Genomic DNA, 18,853 nt, shown 5'->3' with positions numbered 1-18,853 from the left:
TTTATTTTTTGCTGTTCTGATTGATTAATTTCCACTAGTCTGTGTTCTGGGTCACTGATACATTCTTCTGTATGTTAATCTGCTGTTGATTCCTTCTAGTGTATTTATCATTTCAGTTATTGTATTTTCAGCTCTCTTTGGGCCTTTATTATACTTTCTCTGTGTTGTAGTTTTAAGTTCCTGTATTCCACTCTGAAGTTTGGTGAGCATCCTTAGAACTATAGCTTTGAATTCTTTATGAAGTGAATGACTTATCTCCAACTCCTTAGGGTTTTTTCTTGTTCCTTCATTTGAGAGGTATTCTTCTGTGTTTATTTTTTTATTTTGTTTGACTTTCTATGTTATTTGTATAAATTTGATAAAATATCTATCTCTCCCATTCTTGAAAAAGTGGCTTTATGTAGAAGTTACCTATGTGTAGGCTGTTTGTGTGCTGGGTTAATTTGGAAGGCCAGTTGGAGTTGAGCTGGTGCATTGGGCTACCAAGCTGAAGCATCTCCAGGCGTGTATAGTAGTGCTCACAGGTACCTCCAACCCTGAAGAAATTCCTACAGTTCCTGGAGAGCTCCTGTGGTTCCCTAGCCTGCTCTATATGACCTCTCTCTCATTTCTTGTACAGAAAGTGGCCTTGTGCAGAAGAAACCTCTGTGTTGGCTGTGTGCCTGGTAGTTTTGGCAGGCTGATTGGAACTGGGCAGATATTTATTGGGGTTTTAGCCTGTTAGGCTAGATTGGATCCAGGCAGGGAGGCCAGGAATGTGTCGTGAAGCCCTGTGGCTCCTGCTTGCTCCCGTTGTTCAGAGCTGAAATAGAATTCTGGGCAGTGGGATGGGCACACATTGCTGTAATCTCCCAGCAGATCAAAGCACCCTGACAGAGCTTCCATCTGCCCTATGGAGGTGGAGGAGGATAGACAATGTTGCTTATCAGCACCTCTGATCTTGGAGATTTCCTACAGATACCAAAGAGCTCCCCTAGTCTTCTCTATTTTGTCTTTCTCTCATTTGTGTTCAAAAGCTGTTCAATCAGTCTTCAGCTGTCAATCAGGAATAATTGCTCTTTCTATAGGTGTATATTTTAGTGTGCTTGTGGGAGTGGGTGATTTCAGCATCATCCTATGCCACTGCCATCTTGAACCTCTTGGGGTCTACTTTGAAGTGTATCAACATTTTAGGGATGACAAATGACCAGAAGCAACATCAATACTTTTAACATATAAGTTCTGAAATCTGATGTTTCTGCCATGGTAACAGCAGAGGTCTGAAGAAGGTATATAAAATATCCAGATATTCCTTCTGTAATGATCTAGTTACCAACCATGACAAAGTAATTATTAGGCATGCATTTCATTTAACCATCTCTAAAGGAAATAGAATTACCTGCATTCCCTGATTTGATGTAAAGCCTTGCCAAGTTCATTGTTCTTCAGGCAGTCCAGCATGGACTGGATGGCTGCTTCGGTAGACGTGAAGGTTGGTTCAGACCACACACCCTCTATATAAAGAGGGTCAGCTGCAATGGCTGCAGTGGCCTCCTTCAGATTTTTCTTTAAGTCACTCAGTTCCCTGGACATATTTAGCAGCTGTTAAAACATTATTTTTACTGTAGTTAGTTCAAGGATGGATTTTATATCCCCCAAAGAAAACAATTGATTATATGTGGTGTAGTTAAGCACAAGCTTAGTATCGTGGAAAACTAAAATAGGACAAATGAAACTTTACTACAAGGTATGTATAGGTGGTTGTATGGATGAAATAACTTTATGTGTCCACATCTGGGAAGTTCTTCTTATAGAAAAGATTAAGACTTCCTTTAAAGTGTTGTCTAATTAAGTAGAAGGGCATATTCAGAAGTAAAATGCACACCAGAACAGGCTTGGGAATTGGGTAAAGCTGGGTTCAAATGCCAATTCTACAATGTATGGTGGGACCACAGTCAAGTAAATAGACTTTTATGCATCTTATTTTTCTCATCTGTGGGACTGAAGATATCACAGGTTAATTTTAAAGATGAAATGAGATAATGTATATAAGATAGTAAGTTTTGCATAAAAATGCTCAATAAATATTATCAACATGGACTATAAAAAATGAAGTTTTCTTACTATTGCTATGCTATGGAAAGAGATTAAAGGCATACTTTTAAGTAAGAGAAGGAAAAATCTCAATGCAATAGTTCTAATGTTACAGAGGTAAAAGATTTTCCCTCAAAATTACTGAAACCAAAAGATCCAGAGTGTTAAAAAGTAAAGCATTTGAGAGAACCTACAAAACTTCTTAGTACTCCTAAAATGTATTGTGGAAGACAGCTGTTTTGGAATCTGATCTCAAGAGCATTTTAAAAAATTGACATGAATTTAAAGGTTTTTTTTCCTTTGTAATGCAAGTTGATGATTCTTGTTTTCTTTGTAGAGTTGATTTACCCAACATCTTCATTCCCAGCTCCCTCATTTTACAAGCAATAGAACCAAAGTTCTCAAGGACTATTTGTTTCCACACAGATGCCTGTTAAAAACAAATACCTACTCCAGAGTTAGGTTTAAAATGTTCTCAGGTAATGATTTTAAATAAGATGTTAGAGTACTTTACGTACATACATTTTTAAGTTTTAAAGTGAATTTATTTTTAATTCTTTTAAATCTAGGCAAGTTTTAATTATTGTATGTGCTTGTACAGTATTTAAAACTTACCTAGATTTAAAATAATTAAGGATAAATTCACTTTAAATTTACAAAATTTAAAAACAGTTATCTAATATACACACACACATAATTTACTTTTCTATGTAACACATAATTTACTTTTCTAAAGTAGAACTTTAATTGCCTTTTTAATATGGAAAAAGACATGTGAGTTGCATTGTATGTCTTCTCTTTTGTCTTCTCTTTTTTGAGCCAAGATGGATTCTAAGGATCCTGTTAATACTTGCTGGAAGAATAAGAAGAGTAAACCTATCTTTACAACATGGCAAATAACATATAAACTGTCTTCTCTTTTATCTAATAATTTGTAATTCAATAGAGGAGGAACACTGGTTTGTGAAGAGCTCTTCATAAACAAAACTGTCTGATTCATGCCTCCCTTGAAATTAGCATTTGAAAGTATATTCAAAAACTATACCTTCCTTTTCCTTTTTTCCAAATGAGTGATAAATATGGTGCTCCACTCTCACCAATATACTCTTAGTGGGATGGTTTCCTGAACTCTTGGCTTTTCACTGATGACTACCACATCTATACTTTCAGTTCAGATCTCTCTTCTGACCTCCGATCTCTTCTATATTTTCATATTAAACTGCCTGCAAGATGTCGTTAACCTGGGCTGGTCTAGTGGGCAGACTTGGTTATTGACTAGCAGGCAGAAGGTTTGACCCGTTGGACGTACAATTGCCTCAGTCCTCCTTTTATATCCCTGTCCCACAGGTGGTACCACCAGTCACTTAGTTAATCTGAGATGGAACCTGAGCATCACACTCTTTCTTCTTCTTCACCCCCACCCCCACCCCCAATTTCTTGACGTTCTGTCCTAAATATCTCTTACAATTTCTCCCTTCTCTCTATACCTAGCACTTCTAGCCTAGTTGAAGCTCTAATCTCGCATCCGAGCTATTTTATCAGCTTCATAAGTGGTCTCCCTATCTCCAGTCTAGTTGTCATCAAATCCACCTCATATCTGTGCCATAAGCTCTAACCAAAACACTTTCAGGCACAGGATCTTCCATGAAATCCCCTTACCTATTTCTTCTACCTTGCTCCATCAATCCTTTTTAGTTTGCATGTTATAATCTAGCAATAGTAAACCACATGTAGTTCCTTTCTCTTTCTTAACACCATGTTTATGTTTACTAGAACATACCTCCTTAGCCACCACTTTTTCTCTCTAACTCCAACTCATCCATGAAGAATCACCAAGGTGTGATTTCCTCCAAAAAGCTATGCTATTTCAGCTTGATGACTTAGGTGTTTGTCCTTCACGTTTCCATAATATCCTCTGTACATCCCCATTATTTCACTTACTACATGGGAGTAGTATTCACTTCTAGGAAAATTTCGCTCACTTGGAAGTAGTATATTTCAATTATTTTACTTTTCACATTTAAAAATATTAAAGCATTCTGATGCTAAGCAGGGAAGTGGAAGAGAATCAAGCATCATATAGATGTTTCTTTCTTATCTCAATGAAGAACAAGTACAAAAAGCTAAATACAAAGAAGGAAAACCATAACACAAGGATCCAAAGCCAGGACTAGGGCAGGCCAAGTAAGGCCTCTTAGCATGGCACTGAGGGAGGTCTCATACTCAGAGTCCTTCAGTTTTGTGCCTAGGCCTGTCACTTGCCTCACACTAGTCCTGGCACTGCCAAATGAGAATAGAAATATAAGACACATTTAATACTTATTCTACAGCAAAATGATTATGTAGGAATAACATCACTTAGATAGTTTAGATGGGGGAACAGAGGGTGTGGGGCAGGGAGAACAAAAGGAAAGGAAAGATTTTCATGGCAGCACTCAGGGTTGGGAGGTGCGAGGGCTCACCTCTGGCATGGAACTGACTTCGTGCACCTGGCCGATGAGCTTACAGTAGGACTGAAAAAGCAGCAGCAGCTGGAAGTGTAGCTTATATAACCTCTGACACAGTTCCAATTGCTAGAGAGAGAATTAGCATGGGGAGAAATTAGTTAGTTATTAAGGACAGTTTTTGTATAACAAGTGAAATCTTGGAGGAGACAAACTTTTTAAAAATATCAAGGATCCATAACTAGCTGCTATTATTCCCAATAAAACAGAACAAGTCCAGTCAGTAAATATCAGTGAGACATTCACAATATAACATAGAATAGCTCCTGGAGGATGAGTAATTAGAGAGGAGTAGTAGCTATAAAGGGACTGAGTGAATCACCATGTTTGCCAGTTACATGTCTACAAATTATAGTTGCGGCTGTCTTAATTTTTATAGGCGGAATATTTTTTTAAAAAAACAAAGAATTTCTGTTTTTTAAAAAGTATAGTTGAAAGGTAAAATATTAAGTCATTCTAAATTCCGCAGACACTTGGGAAATTACTCCATGAAACAATTCTGGCTGCATTTTGGGTGCAGACACTCATCCTGAAGTCTGTGTAAATAAAACAGTCATATGACCCTCTAAGGTACTGTGTCAGCTTTACTGACGATGCTTCTACTCAGTGCTCAGTAAATAGTTGTTTAATTAAAGAGATAAAAAACAGCTAAAATGTGCTTACAAAAAGGAGACATTACAAAAACATTCAAAACTTTCTGTGGAAAGAACATTAAAAAGTAATAATACAAAATGGCCCTGTAAATACCGCTGGAATTTAAAATGTGTTCATTATGTGAGTTATGTATCCTATGAGGGAAAAATAAATCATGAGTAATTCTAACACCAACGATTATACTGCTCTTTGAGCTGTATCTGCTTATAACAGCCTCTAAATGCTGCCTATTTTATTCTAAGAATGGGTTAACTCCTAGATAGTGGATGGGATTCTGTGAGGAAAAGAATAGCCTTCATTAGGTAGAATTTCATGGCTTAGCAGTCACTAGTGAAAGTGGTTAAGTATGTGGCTTAAACTACACTTCACTGTTCAGTTTTCAAATGTGGTTCCTTGAGGATAAATAGGGCCTTTCTTTTGCTAATGGAGTAGAGAGACCTCAGCTCAGAATTGAGAGCTACTGTGGTGATTTAAAATTGTTCCCCGAATCAGTTTAAGCAGAGAAATGACAATAATTTAAATTTGGGTTTGAAGAAGAATATTCTATTCACAGTATTATTAACATACTTTTGATCCTAATTTTAAAAAGTTACTAAAGCTCATTTGAAACCATGGTGAATGAAGCTTTCTTTCTCCTCTCACCCTTTCTTTGGCCCTTAGGGGGATAAAATTCTACTTTAGATTTACCTGATCTCTCATTGCTGGAAACCACCCTAAGGTTAAAGAAGTAGCTACACTCACTAGTTACTCCAAACTAGATCTTTGGTTGTTTCAGTAAAATGTTGTATTTTGAACTTTTCTTTATGGGAAATCTTTTAAAATCTGGTACAAAAAAGTAACTACCAGAGATTCACAGAAAGATAAAAAAGTATTGTTTAAACAATGTTACCTTCACAATTTAGGGTGAAACCCAGCTATGAAAACTCTGACTTTCCAAGTGTCAGATAATGGTAGTTATTAACTCAAGATATTCCACTGATAGTATGAGAGTTCATAGCAACATAGGTTTCTACTTTTGGGCCGAAAGCAGCCCATTACGCTACTAACAAACTGGCATATCTCAATCTACCAAATAATATAAAATGGAAGGAAAAAGGGGAAACATGCTAAGAGCTATAATAGTAACAGTAAAAGTAAGGTTTGCTATGGGTCCATGCCTCAAATGGGCAGAGAGTATGAAAGAAAGTTAACTTACTGCCAGAGATTCCATTTGCTACACAGCAAGCATGGCACAGGAAACAGGAAAGGAAACAGAGTACAGGGTCAGTGTCTGCATGCAACGGAAAGCACGGCCCTCTTCCACCAGCAGAACCATCAGCAGTATTAGCATTGCTTGCCCAGACTTGATAAATGGTTGCAAATGTGGTACCCATTCGACATGCAGAGCGGCCCAGTTAAAAACAAGCTCTAGTGGGAAGCATGTTGTTGAAAAAGTAATTTGTAATCTTTCAGATTCTCTGGTTAGTTGGTTTAGATTTTGTCTTGGAGATCAGAAGTCAAGACTTTTATTGCTTTACGATTTTAGTATTTAAATGTAAATACTATGTGAACATAGTAGAATTCTGAGGTCAGCTGAGTAATGTGAATGAACTACAGCCCCAAATAAATTATACCATTGCTAAATGTTAAGGCAGAGTCTTTCATATGTTTGGCTTCATACCTATTAAACTATGACTATCCAATTAACATAAAATATAATTAACAATCTAAGTGGCATTTTCTTTAATCATATTGCCTTCCACATTGAGAATATTTTATAATATTGCTAGATATAGTCATTTCAAAGGACTAAACATTGTCTGTATACTTTCCAAACAAGTTTGAGATATGACATGTAATTTTCTTGCATTTTATTTTTTATAATTTTTGCTAGTAGACAATTTCTAAAAGTAATATAGAACTCATGGTTAGTCTAGAGTAATATAACTGGGCCATGTTCAACTATGGCTACTACTTTTTGGTGTCACCATATCATAACCATATAATTGGTTTAAGGAAAGTTTGGGAATGTGGGAAGAGATAACTGTAACCTGACACTATATTAGAAAAATCAATTTGGCCATTCTTAATTATAGGTCAGTATATCTGGTTCTAGATTTTCAAAATATTTGAGGACCTATCCGTTTCCAATTCTTGACCAAAAAACCACTTATCTTAATGCTCTTTCCAAAAACATTCTCTGGGTTATCAGTTTAATGTATTGTGCTTAACATAAGGTATAGTGCACAAAAAATAAAATCATCAAATTATTTATTACTATCTTCAAACATAAAGCATTACCACTACCAATCTCCACCACAACCCGTCTTCAAAGCCTCTCTTATTGTTTCGCCTGTTACATGTGTTTGGCACATTGAAGACTATTGTATTATGTTTATTGAGTAGTTTTTTGGGCCCTGCCCATGACTATCTTTCAAACTTTGAAAGATAAATACCTTTAATATTGTGAAATAGATTATACAACTTGAGGTATTTACTATTTTGGGAGAAAAATTTCTGCCTAAAAGTTTTTATAACCAAACCTTATCTACTGACATACAATGTCATTCCAGAAAGGAGTACAGGGCCAGATTCTCAAGTCTATATATACAGAATTTCTACTGTGAAGACTTTTAGAAAATGTCAAATATGAACAAAATGTTTAGTATGCATTTCAGTATGTAACAGCTTCTACCATAGAATAAACTATTGAGAAGTGTGGAATGAAGGACTAAGTAAATTACATGGTCTTTGTGAAGAAAATGCTGTCTTTACTGTTTTCCAAAACAAGGTTGTAATGCAAGATCATCACATCAGGTAAAGCAAAATCTCTGTTAAGTAAAGGCAAATGAGCCTCTTGACTCCAGCTTTGTGCTAAGGAATTTCATCATCAATGTATTCCTTCCACTCAATTTTCAGGACACTAAACAGTGTTTCTTGGGAGATGGCCAACACGACGCATACCAGTTCTCAGAGTCCTTCTTAAACTCTCCTTTTTAGGTAAGCTAGTCCAAGCTTCCTGATATTTATTATCTCAGAATCCTTTCTTAGGCCAGAGGCTGGGACCCAGTTTTTATTTACAGCTCCAAAAAGCAAAAAATGCCTTTCTAGGCCATTTTATGGAAAAAGTCTCCCACTCCCATGCTAATGTTTTCTTATATCTAGGTTTTAAAAACAACCCCTTTAGAAATTTTTATTATGAATGTGTCTAAGTGACTCAAGGTTCTTTTGAAAATACTGTGGTAATGCCTACAAATTTTTCTTCAAGCACTGTTCCTTCACTGCTGATATGGCTTGATTTGTAAATTGGATTTAGAGGTTATGTTTTTCAAAATGAGAAAGATCAAGAAGTCAAGATGTTAAGAATTGATCATAGATAGGGTAGTTTAAAAGCCCCAAATAATCTAATTATTATGCATTAACAGTAGCATAGACAGTCTTGTTTCTCTGGATTCTGCTCTGAAATGAATTCTATGTTTATGGCATAGGTAAAAATCTGAGAAGTTTTTGACAAGATAGAAAATGAGCCACAGTGTACTATACCAGCTATTACTTTCACCATCTTTTGTCTCTAAAAGTCACTCGTTAAAACTAAACAATAAAATTGAGATAACCTAGCCAATTGTAATACATGGATGCATCTAATCTCTCAAGTATATATGAATAATATGTACTTACCTGCTGCTAAATTACATGGGTCTGGCACATTGATGACCATTGTATTATGTTTGATTGGTACTTTTTTGGACCTTGACCATGATTATCTTTCAAAGCTTTGAAAAATAAATACCTTTAAGCTTATGATAAAGATTACACAACCTGAATATTTACTATTTTTAAGGAAACATTGATTTTAGCATACATTTCCTTAGTCAGCATTGGAAATAGGATTTCTTACAGAATAAAGAGTGATTGACTATTCCCAAAGATGATGTTTAATTGATTACATTTTAACTGGATAAATGTCTTGTTTTGTTCAAGTTAACTTGTTCAGTCTATATAGGAACAGAAGCTTTAGGCTTCTTATTCAATGGATTGATTATGTAGGAATAGGAAATACATGATAGAGTATTAGTGTTCAAGAAGACCCTTATAATTGGAATGGTGGTTTAAATATAAGATGAAATGTAGTAGGGCTAAATGTCAAATATTGTACTTAAATACAAAGAGTCACATGTTTAAGTAGTACTCAGAAATATCTGTTGAATCTTGATTGTGTCAACTAAAATGTATAGTGAGTGAAGTGGAAAGATCTCCTGCTCTCAGGGCCAGCTCTGCAAAACTGGGAGGTGAGCTATGTTTACTTGTGGGGCTGAGGGTGCTGCCTGGAGAATCCAGAACTGAGTTCTTTGCCCTGAGCAACATTTCTGTTAACTTAAATTACCTAGTAGTAGTCACTCCAGAATAAACTCCATAGGAGATGGACAGGCTAACAGAAACCCACATCCTTAAATAGAAGTGCGTTTTTTTAGTTGTGAAGAGATTTGTCTCTCTTCTTGATATGCTCAGGCTGAAAAATTACTGGTAAAGCTGTGTCTCCAATGAGTGTGACTCCTCTCATAAGACACATGCTTTGTTTTATGTTCTGTTGAGTGTGTGTAGTGCCTTATTCTAGAAGAGTTATTACTGTGGTCATCAACAAGCCTAAATCATTTACTAACCATGCCTGTATTTTTTAAAAAGTCTTCCCTTAAAAATATGTCCTCGAGGAAGGTCCAAGATGGTGATATAGGAGGATGCTGAGTTTGTCCCCTTCCAAGAACACCTCAAATATACACCTATATTTAGAGTAATTCCTCCTGAGAGATAAGTGAAGGCCAACTGAACAGCTTCTGCATAATAAACAATAGAGAGAGAGAGAGAGAGAGAGAGAGAGAAGAGAGAGAGAAAGTTGTGGTTCTGTGAGAGCTCTCCAGCAGCTGAGGGTCTCTCCAGGACAGGAGGAACTGGTGAGCACCATTGTTCATGTCTCTCCTACATGTGGATAGAGGGCAGGAGCTCTCTAGGTTCTTTGGCTAAACTGCCAGGCTGCTGTTGCGTGTCCCCTCCACCACTCCTGGAGCTACTTTAAGCATAAAGAGGGGAGCACCGCCATAGCATGCACAAATGGGGCCCCTATACCTGGAGATTGACCCAGCAGGTATAGTATGGTGCTGCTGCACAGAGAGAGTGTAGAACTAGCAAAGCACTGAGGTGCCTGCATGCAAGGCAGTCCAGTCAGAGATAGTGGGCCACTGCTGCATGCGCACATGGGGATGCACCATCCAAAGAAGTAAACTAGGGGGGGTTCTTCTGTGAGTATACACCTGGCAGCCCCACCCAGATCAGAAGGTCAAGGAAGTGTACGCACACCAGGTCTCCACACCCCAACTCCATTCTGGCCAAGGACAGCCAGAACAACAGGGAGCCACTGCATATGTGCATACACCAGGCTGTCCCTCCAAGAACCCACTACTTCTGGACAGATCAGCCTACAAAACTATCTAACATAGTCTTACAGAGGCCACTTTTCCAAGATTTGGAGAGACAATTATTTCATTTAACTCATAGAAACAAACACAGAAAGTCAAATAAAGTAGGGAGACAGAAGAATATGCCCCAAATGAAGGAACACAAAACCACAGAGAAAAAAAATCTAATAAAAGGGGAATAAGTAATTTGCCTCATTAAAAAAATTCAAAGAAATGGTCATAAGAATGCTTAAGAAATTTCAGAGTAAAATAGAGGAACTCATAGAGAGAACTTAAAAAAAGAGCTAATAAAATAAAGAAACAAGCAGAGATGAAGAATACAATAACTGAAATGAAAAAATATGTTAGAAGGACTCAACAGCAGATTAAACAACAGTAACTTTAAAGGCCATAAGGGAGTGGCAGGACAACTTTAAAGTGCTGAAAGAAAGAATGGAATAGTGACCTGTTGACAGAGTAGTAAATATCACCCAATAAGAACAGAAAAATTAAAAAACAATTTTAAAAATGAAGATAGTGTAAGTGACATCTAGGACAATATCAAATGCTCTAACATTTGCATTACAGGGATTACAGAAGGTGAAGAGAGAGAAAAAAGTGGAAAGTATATTTGAAGAAATAATGACTGAAAACTTTACTAATCTGGGGAAGGAAACAGATGTCCAATAACTTCAGAGAGTTCCAGACAAGATAAACCCAAAGTGGCTCACACCAAGATATATTGTAATTAAAATGGCAAAGGTTAAGGATAAAGAGACAATACTGAAGGAAGCAAGAGGAAAAATTAGTTACATACAAAGGGATCCCATAAGGCTATCAGCTGAGTTCTCAGCAGCAACTTTAAAGGCCATAGGGAGTGGCAGGACAACTTTAGAGTGCTGAAAGAAAGGACTTACAATTTAGAATAATTTATCCAGCAAGGTTATCACTCAGAATTCAAGGAAAGATAAAAGAGTTTCCAAGACAAGCACACACTAAAGGAGTTCACTACTCCTAAATTAATTTTAAAAGAAACATGACAGGGTCTTCTTCATGCAGAATAGAAAAGGCCATAACTAGAAATAATAAAATATAGTATGGAAAGAAAAAAACTCACTGGTAAAGGCAAATATAATAAGCACAGTGAATCAACCACTTAAAAAGCTTAAAAGAAGGTTAAAAGACAAAGTTAGCACAATTAACTACAATAAATGGGAGACAAATAAAAAAATATAAAACATGGCATCAAAAACAAATCATGAATGAGGGAGTAAAAATAAAGTGCTTGCCCTGGCTGGTTTGGTTCAGTGGATAGAGCGTCGGCCTTCGGACTGAAGGGTCCCGGTTTGATTCCAGTCAAGGGCACATGCCTGGGTTGCAGGCTCAGACCCCAATAGGGGGCATGCAGGAGGCAGCCGATCAATGATTCTGTCTCATCATTGATGTTTCTATCTCTCTCTTCCTCTCCCTTCCTCTCTGAAATCAATAAAAATATATTTTAAAAAATAAAGTGCTTTTAGAATGTATTTAGATTTAAACAATTATCAGCTGAAAACAGGATGCTATAGGTATAGATGGATATATATGAACCTCATGGTAGCCACAAATGAAAAACCTACACAAAAAATGAACACAAAAAATTCAATGGAAAGAAACCCCAACAGAACATGAAAGAAAACTAGCAAATCAAAATGAAAGAGATCAAGAGAAGAAAATATTAGCGGAAACAATGAACAAAATGTCAATAAGTATGTACCTAGCGATAATTACTTTAAATATAACTGGACTAAATACTCCAATCAAAAGACATAGAGTGGAAAAGGTAGATCAGGGGCATGGTGGCATAAGGGTGCATCATTTCCTCTTTCCCTGACATTTCAACAGAAGTTAACCATCTACAATACAACAAAGAAATTCCTGCTCAACACAGGTGCACGCCTGAGAGACCTGTGCTGAAACACCTAAAGGTGGGCATCTTGGAATAAATGGAGAAACAAGAAGGGAGGAAAGTGCAGAAGGCCTACAGATGCAGCTCTGCAGCCAGGAGCTTGCAACTCAGGCAGGAGAGGGAAGAAAGCCAGCGGAAGCAGGCACTTTCATCAGCTGGAAGGAACAGAGAGCTGCTGGTGGTGGTGGTGGGGTGGCTCAGCAGGGTAGGCAGCTCAGCAGGGTGCGCAAGTGGTAAGGAAGTGAACAGTATCTGAGTCAGCAGATGCATGACAGAGCACAGGGCTCTGCTGTACAGTGCCCCACTGTCAGGCTGTGTGGTGGTGTTTCAGACAAAGAAACGGAACCACAGAACCCTGTTGCTTGGACTCCTGAAACTTGCCTCCTGTTGCCCTTGGAGTCAGGTCCAGGAGCATATAATCTGTATACCAAGAGCTGTTGCAGTATAATTTCTGTTTCCCCCTGTGACTGATACCCAGAAGAGGTGCTTGGGGTGGGAGTCCACAGAGATCAGAGGTCAACATTATGGTGAAGGCAAAACAAACCACACCCATAAGCAGCAGGGCTGCACTGTCTTAAGCTAAGAAAGTTCAAGACTGGGAGGCCTTGGAGGTAAAAATCTTGCATTTCAGCACCATCTACTGGATTATGGTAGAAAGACCTCTTCAGAGATAAATGTAAAACAAAGGAGGATAGCAAATAACAGTAATGAGGATGACCAGAAAGAAAATGAAAAATCCCCAGAAAGCAGGCTGGAACACATGGAAATATGGGATATAAATGACAGAGATTTTTAGATTGCAGTTCTGAAAATACTCAACAAGATGCGAGAAAATACTGACAGGCAATTCAGTGCACTCAGAAAATAAATCAATGAAAAAAAAATGAGTGCTTTACCAAGGAAATTGTAACTAAAAAAGAACCAATCAGAAATCCTGAAAATGAGGCATGCAATTAAGGAGATTAAGAGCGAACTACTGAGCATAGAAAATAGAACCAACCAGTTAGAGGAAAGAACTAGTGATATTGAAGATAGGAATCAAGAAATGACACAGAGGGAAGAAGAAAAAGGAAAGAGCTCTATGAGAATTGTTTGACTCCATTAGAAAAAGCAATATTAGAATTATAGGCATTGAGGAGGAGGAAGAGAGGGAGCATGGAATGGAGAATCTATTAAAACAAATAGTGGATGAGAACTTCTAAAATATAAGGAAAGAACTAGATCCTTGAATCCAAGAAATAAACTGAACACCTAGTTACATCAATCTAAGAGACCCTAACCAAGGCACTTGGTATTGAAGCTGTCAAAAATTAATAACAAAAAAATTCTCAAAGCAACCAGGTAAAAGAAAGAAGTAATCTATAAATGAAAACCCATCAGAATTTCATCTGACTTCTCAATAGATACTCTATAAGACAGAAGAGAATTAAATCAGAGAATCTTAAAAGCAGCAAGAGAAAGAGACTCAATTACCTACAAGGGAATACCCATACGACTGTCAGCTGATTTCTCAACAGAAACTTTGCAGGCCAGAAGGGAATGGCAAGAAATATTCAAAGTGCTGAATACCAAGAACCTACAACCAAGATTACTTTATCCAGCAAAGCTATCATTCAGAATTGAAGGTCAGATAAAGAGCTTCACAGATAAGGAAAAGCTAAAGGAGTTCATCACCACCAAACCAGTATTATATGAAATGCTGAAAGGTATCCTTTAAGAGGAGGAAGAAGAAAAAGGTAAAGATACAAATTGTGAACAACAAACATGCATCTATCAACAAGTGAATCTAAGAATCAAGTGAATAAATAATCTGATGTACAGAATGAACTGGTGATTATAATGAATCAGGGACATAGAAAGGGAATGGACTGACTATTCTTGGGGGGGAAAGGGGAATGGGAGATGCGGGAAGAAACTGGACAAAAATCGTGCACCTATGGATGAGGACAGTGGGTGGGGAGTGAGGGCGGAGGGTGGGGCGGGAACTGGGAGGAGGGGAGTTATGGGGGGGGAAAAAAGAGGAACAAATATAACCTGAACAATAAAGATTTAATTAAATAAAAAAATAAATAAATAAATATGAAGGAGAAATAAAGATGTTTCCAGACATACAGAAGCTGAATCACCAGAAAACCTCCATTGCAGGAAATACTCAAGGTAGTTATTCTACCTGAAACAAAGAACATAAGGTAAGAACAACACTATAAGTAAGATCACCAAAAAACTTATAGCATAAATAGGGATAATTTGCAACAACAACAAAAAAAAATGAAAGGGGGAGGAGGAAAGGTCTGAACTGGCAAAGGAAGATGAAGATCAGATGCACTCAAAAGGGAAAAAGCTACAGTATATAAGCAACTTTATTTTTTATAAACCTAATGGTAAACACACACAAAAATCCCCAAACCAAGACATATAGCTTAAAAAAAGAGGAAACAGAGAAAAGAAATATGGAATACCACCAAACAAAAACAAAAGACAGAAACATAATGGAAAAGAGCCAATGGAGGCACAGAGCTACCAGGAAACAAAAGATAAAGTGACTACAGAAAATTCTCATACATCAATAATTACCCTAAATGTAAAGGGTCTGAATTCACCAATAAAGAGGCACAGAGTAACAGAGTGGATAAAAAAACCAAAAAAACCCACCCCCCAAAACCAACCATATGCTGCCTACAAGAGATACATCTAAGCTACAAAGACAAAGGCAGATTCAGTTAAAGGTTGGGAAATGATACTCCAAGCAAATAACATCCCCAAAAAGCAGGGGTAGCCATACTTATATCTCACAAAATAGATATCAAGTCAATATAGGTAACAAGAGACAAAGATGAATACTTTATAATGATAAAAGGAACATATATAAAAGAGCTACTCACAGAATTAAAGGGAGAAACAGATAAAAACAAAATCATAGTTGGAGACCTTAATACTCCATTAACAGCTCTAGACAGATCAACCAAATAGAAAGTCAATAAAGAAATATTGGGCCTAAATGAAACACTAGACCAAATGGTATAATTGACATTTACAGAACATTTCATCCCAGAACATCAGATCCTACATTCTTCTCCAGTGCACATGGAACATATTCAAGGATAAACCATATGTTGAGTCACAAACTAGCATCAACAAATTCAAGAACATTGAAATTATATCAAGCATATTCTCCAACTACATGCCTTGAAATTAGAAATGAACTGCAAAAAGGAAGTAGAGAAACCCACAAATATGTGGAGATTAAACAACATACAACTAAAAAATGACTGGGTCAAAGAAGAAATAAAAGATGAGATCAAAGATGAGATTATACAGAGGCAAATGAGAATGATAATACAACATATCAAAACCTCTAGGATTCAGGGAAAGCAGTAATAAGAGTAAAGTTTATATCATTACAAGTTTATCTCAAGAAGGAAGAGAAATCCCAAGTAAATAACCTAACATCACATTTTAAAGTACTAGAAAAAGAAGAACAAAACCAACCCAAAGTCAGAAGAAAAGAAATAATAAAAATTTGGAGCAGAATTGAATGAAATAGAGAACAAAAACCTATACAAAAAATTAAAACAAAGAGCTGGTTCTTTGACAAGATTAATAAAATTGACAATCCCCTGGCTAGACTCACTAAGGAAAAAAGGGAAAGACCCATGTAAACAAAATAAAAAAAGAGAGAAGTCAACACAGACATCACAGATATACAAAGGATCATACTAGAATATTATGAAAGACTATATGCCACCAAATTCAATAACCTAGAAAAAATGGGTAAGTTCCTAGAACTATATAACCTTCCTAGACTAAATCATGAAGAATCGAAAAATCTAAATAGACTGATCAGTCCCTAGCTGGTTTGGCTCAGTGGATAGAACGTAGGCCTGTGGACCAAAGGGTCCCAGATTCTATTCCGATCAAGAGCACATACCTCAGTTGCAGGCTTTTCCCTGGCTTGGGCCCTGGTCTGGGCTTGTGCAGGAGGCAACCAATTGAGGTGTTTCTCTCACATCAATATTTTTCTCTGTCTTTCTCTCTCTCTTCTACTCTCTCTCAAAATCAATGGAAAAATATCTTTGGGTGAGGATTAAAATAAACAAACAAACAAACAAACAAACAAACAAACCGATCAGCAGTGAGGAAATTGAAACAACTATCAAAAACCTCCCAAAAAATAAAAGTCTAAGATTAGATGGCTTCACCAGTGAATTCTACCAAACATTCAAATACAATTTAAATGTTCTTTAAATCTAAATTGAGTCTCTATCCTTCCCAAACTTTTCCAAGTAAAAAATCAATAAAATATATTTTAAAAAAAATGTTCTTTAAATCTAAATTGAGTCTCTATCCTTCTCAAACTTTTCCAAAAAGTTGAAGAAGAGGTAATACTTCCTAATACATTCTATGAGGTCAGTATAACCCTGATACCAAAACCTGACAAAGAAACACAAAGAAAATACTACAGAACAATGTCTCTGATGAATACAAAGAAGAGGTAATACTTCCTAATACATTCTATGAGGTCAATATAACCCTGATACCAAAACCTGGCAAAGAAACACAAAGAAAGAATACTTCAGAACAATGTCTCTGATAAATACAGATGCAAATATCCTTAACAAAATAGTAGCAAATTGAATACAACAGTACATCCAAAAAAATAATACATCACTAACAAGTGGGGTTCATTCCAGGGACACAAGCATGGTTCAACATATATAAATCAATTAACATAATACACCACATTAACAAAAGAAAGGACAAAAATCATATGATCTTATCAGTAGATGCAGAAAAAACATTTGATAAGATACAACATCCATTTATGATTAAAACACTCAATAAAATAGGAATAGAAGAAAGTACCGCAACATAATAAAGGCCATATTTGATAAGCCCACAGCTAATATCATACTCAATGGTGGAAAACTGAAGCTTTTCCTCTAAGATCAGGAACAAGACAAGGAGGTCCACTCTCACCACTCTTATTCAACATAGTGCTGGAAGTCCTAGCCAGAGCAATAAGGCAAGAGAAAGAAATAAAAGGTATCCAAATAGGGAAGGAAGAAGTCAAACTGCAACGTTTTGTGGATGACATGATTCTGTATATAGAAAACCCTAAAGACTACACCAAAAAACTATTAGAAAAATAAACAAATACAGTGAAGTTGCAGGATATAAAATCAATGTACAAAAATCCATTGCCATCCTGTATACCAACAACTAAACTTCAGAAAAAGAAATGAAAAAATACAATTATTTGCAAAAGAATAAAATACCTAAGAATAAACTTAACAAAGAACATGAAAGATCTACATACTGAAAATTTCAAAGCACTATTAAAAGAAGTTAATACACAACAAAATGGAAAAATATCCCATGTTCATGGATTGGAATAGTCAACATAGTAAAATGGCCACATTATCCAAAGCAAAATATATATTTAATGCTATCCCAATGTCATTTTTGAAAGAAATAGAATGAGAAATCATCAGATTTGTATGAAACCACAAAAGACCCCAAATAGCCAAGTCAATCCTGAGAAAAAAGAACAAAGCTGGAGGTATTATACTACCTGACTTCAAATTATATTACAGAGCTATGATAATTAAAACAGCATGGTATTGGCAGAGAAACAGACACACAGATCAATGAAACAGAATAGAGAGCCCAGCTTTAAAATCACATGTATATGGACAGATAATTTTTGACAAAGGAGCCAGAAACACACAATGGAGTAAAGATAGTTTCTTCAATAAATGGTTCTGGGAAAACTGAAAAGCCACATGCAAAAGAGTGAAACTAGATTACAGTGTGTCCATGTGTACAAAAATTCATTTAAAATACATCAGAGACCTAAATATAAGACCAGAAATAATAAGTTACATAGAAGAAAATATAGGGACCAAACTTACAGACTTTGGTAATAGAGAACATTTGATGAACTCTACCCCAAAGGTAAGGGAACTAAAGGCAAAAGAAAAAAAAAAAATGAAAAAATACAATTATTTGAAAAAGAATAAAATACCTAAGAATAAACTTAACAAAGAACATGAAAGATCTACATACTGAAAATTTCAAAGCACTATTAAAAGAAGTTAATACACAACAAAATGGAAAAATATCCCATGTTCATGGATTGGAAGAGTCAATATAGTAAAATGGCCACATTATCCAAAGCAAAATATATATTTAATGCTATCCCAATGTCATTTTTGAAAGAAATAGAATGAGAAATCATCAGATTT

The 18,853-nt window shown here is 36.2% G+C and overlaps 1 protein-coding gene across 5 annotated transcripts in view; it reads right to left on the bottom strand.

The window, feature by feature from the left end:
• LOC102249021 (protein furry homolog) overlaps positions 1-18,853 on the bottom strand; it is a 133,459-nt gene that overhangs the window by 5,209 nt on the left and 109,397 nt on the right. For 3 of the 5 annotated variants that reach the window (XM_005865632.2, XM_005865634.2, XM_005865633.2), the window contains 3 exons: positions 6,427-6,444; positions 4,536-4,646; positions 1,379-1,581 (listed from right to left, as the gene is read on the bottom strand). In XM_005865632.2, coding sequence (XP_005865694.1) covers positions 1,379-1,581; positions 4,536-4,646; positions 6,427-6,444 — 332 coding nt within the window. The remainder of the gene's footprint in view (positions 1-1,378; positions 1,582-4,535; positions 4,647-6,426; positions 6,445-18,853) is intronic. The other 2 variants (XM_014539182.1, XM_005865635.2) reach the window with 1 other exon arrangement.

The sequence above is a fragment of the Myotis brandtii genome, unplaced genomic scaffold, assembly GCF_000412655.1.
Source record: "Myotis brandtii unplaced genomic scaffold, ASM41265v1 scaffold2081, whole genome shotgun sequence".
Classification (NCBI taxonomy): domain Eukaryota; kingdom Metazoa; phylum Chordata; class Mammalia; order Chiroptera; family Vespertilionidae; genus Myotis; species Myotis brandtii.
The sequence above is the reverse complement of the archived record's forward strand: the minus strand, read 5'-3'. Positions and strand labels throughout refer to the sequence as shown.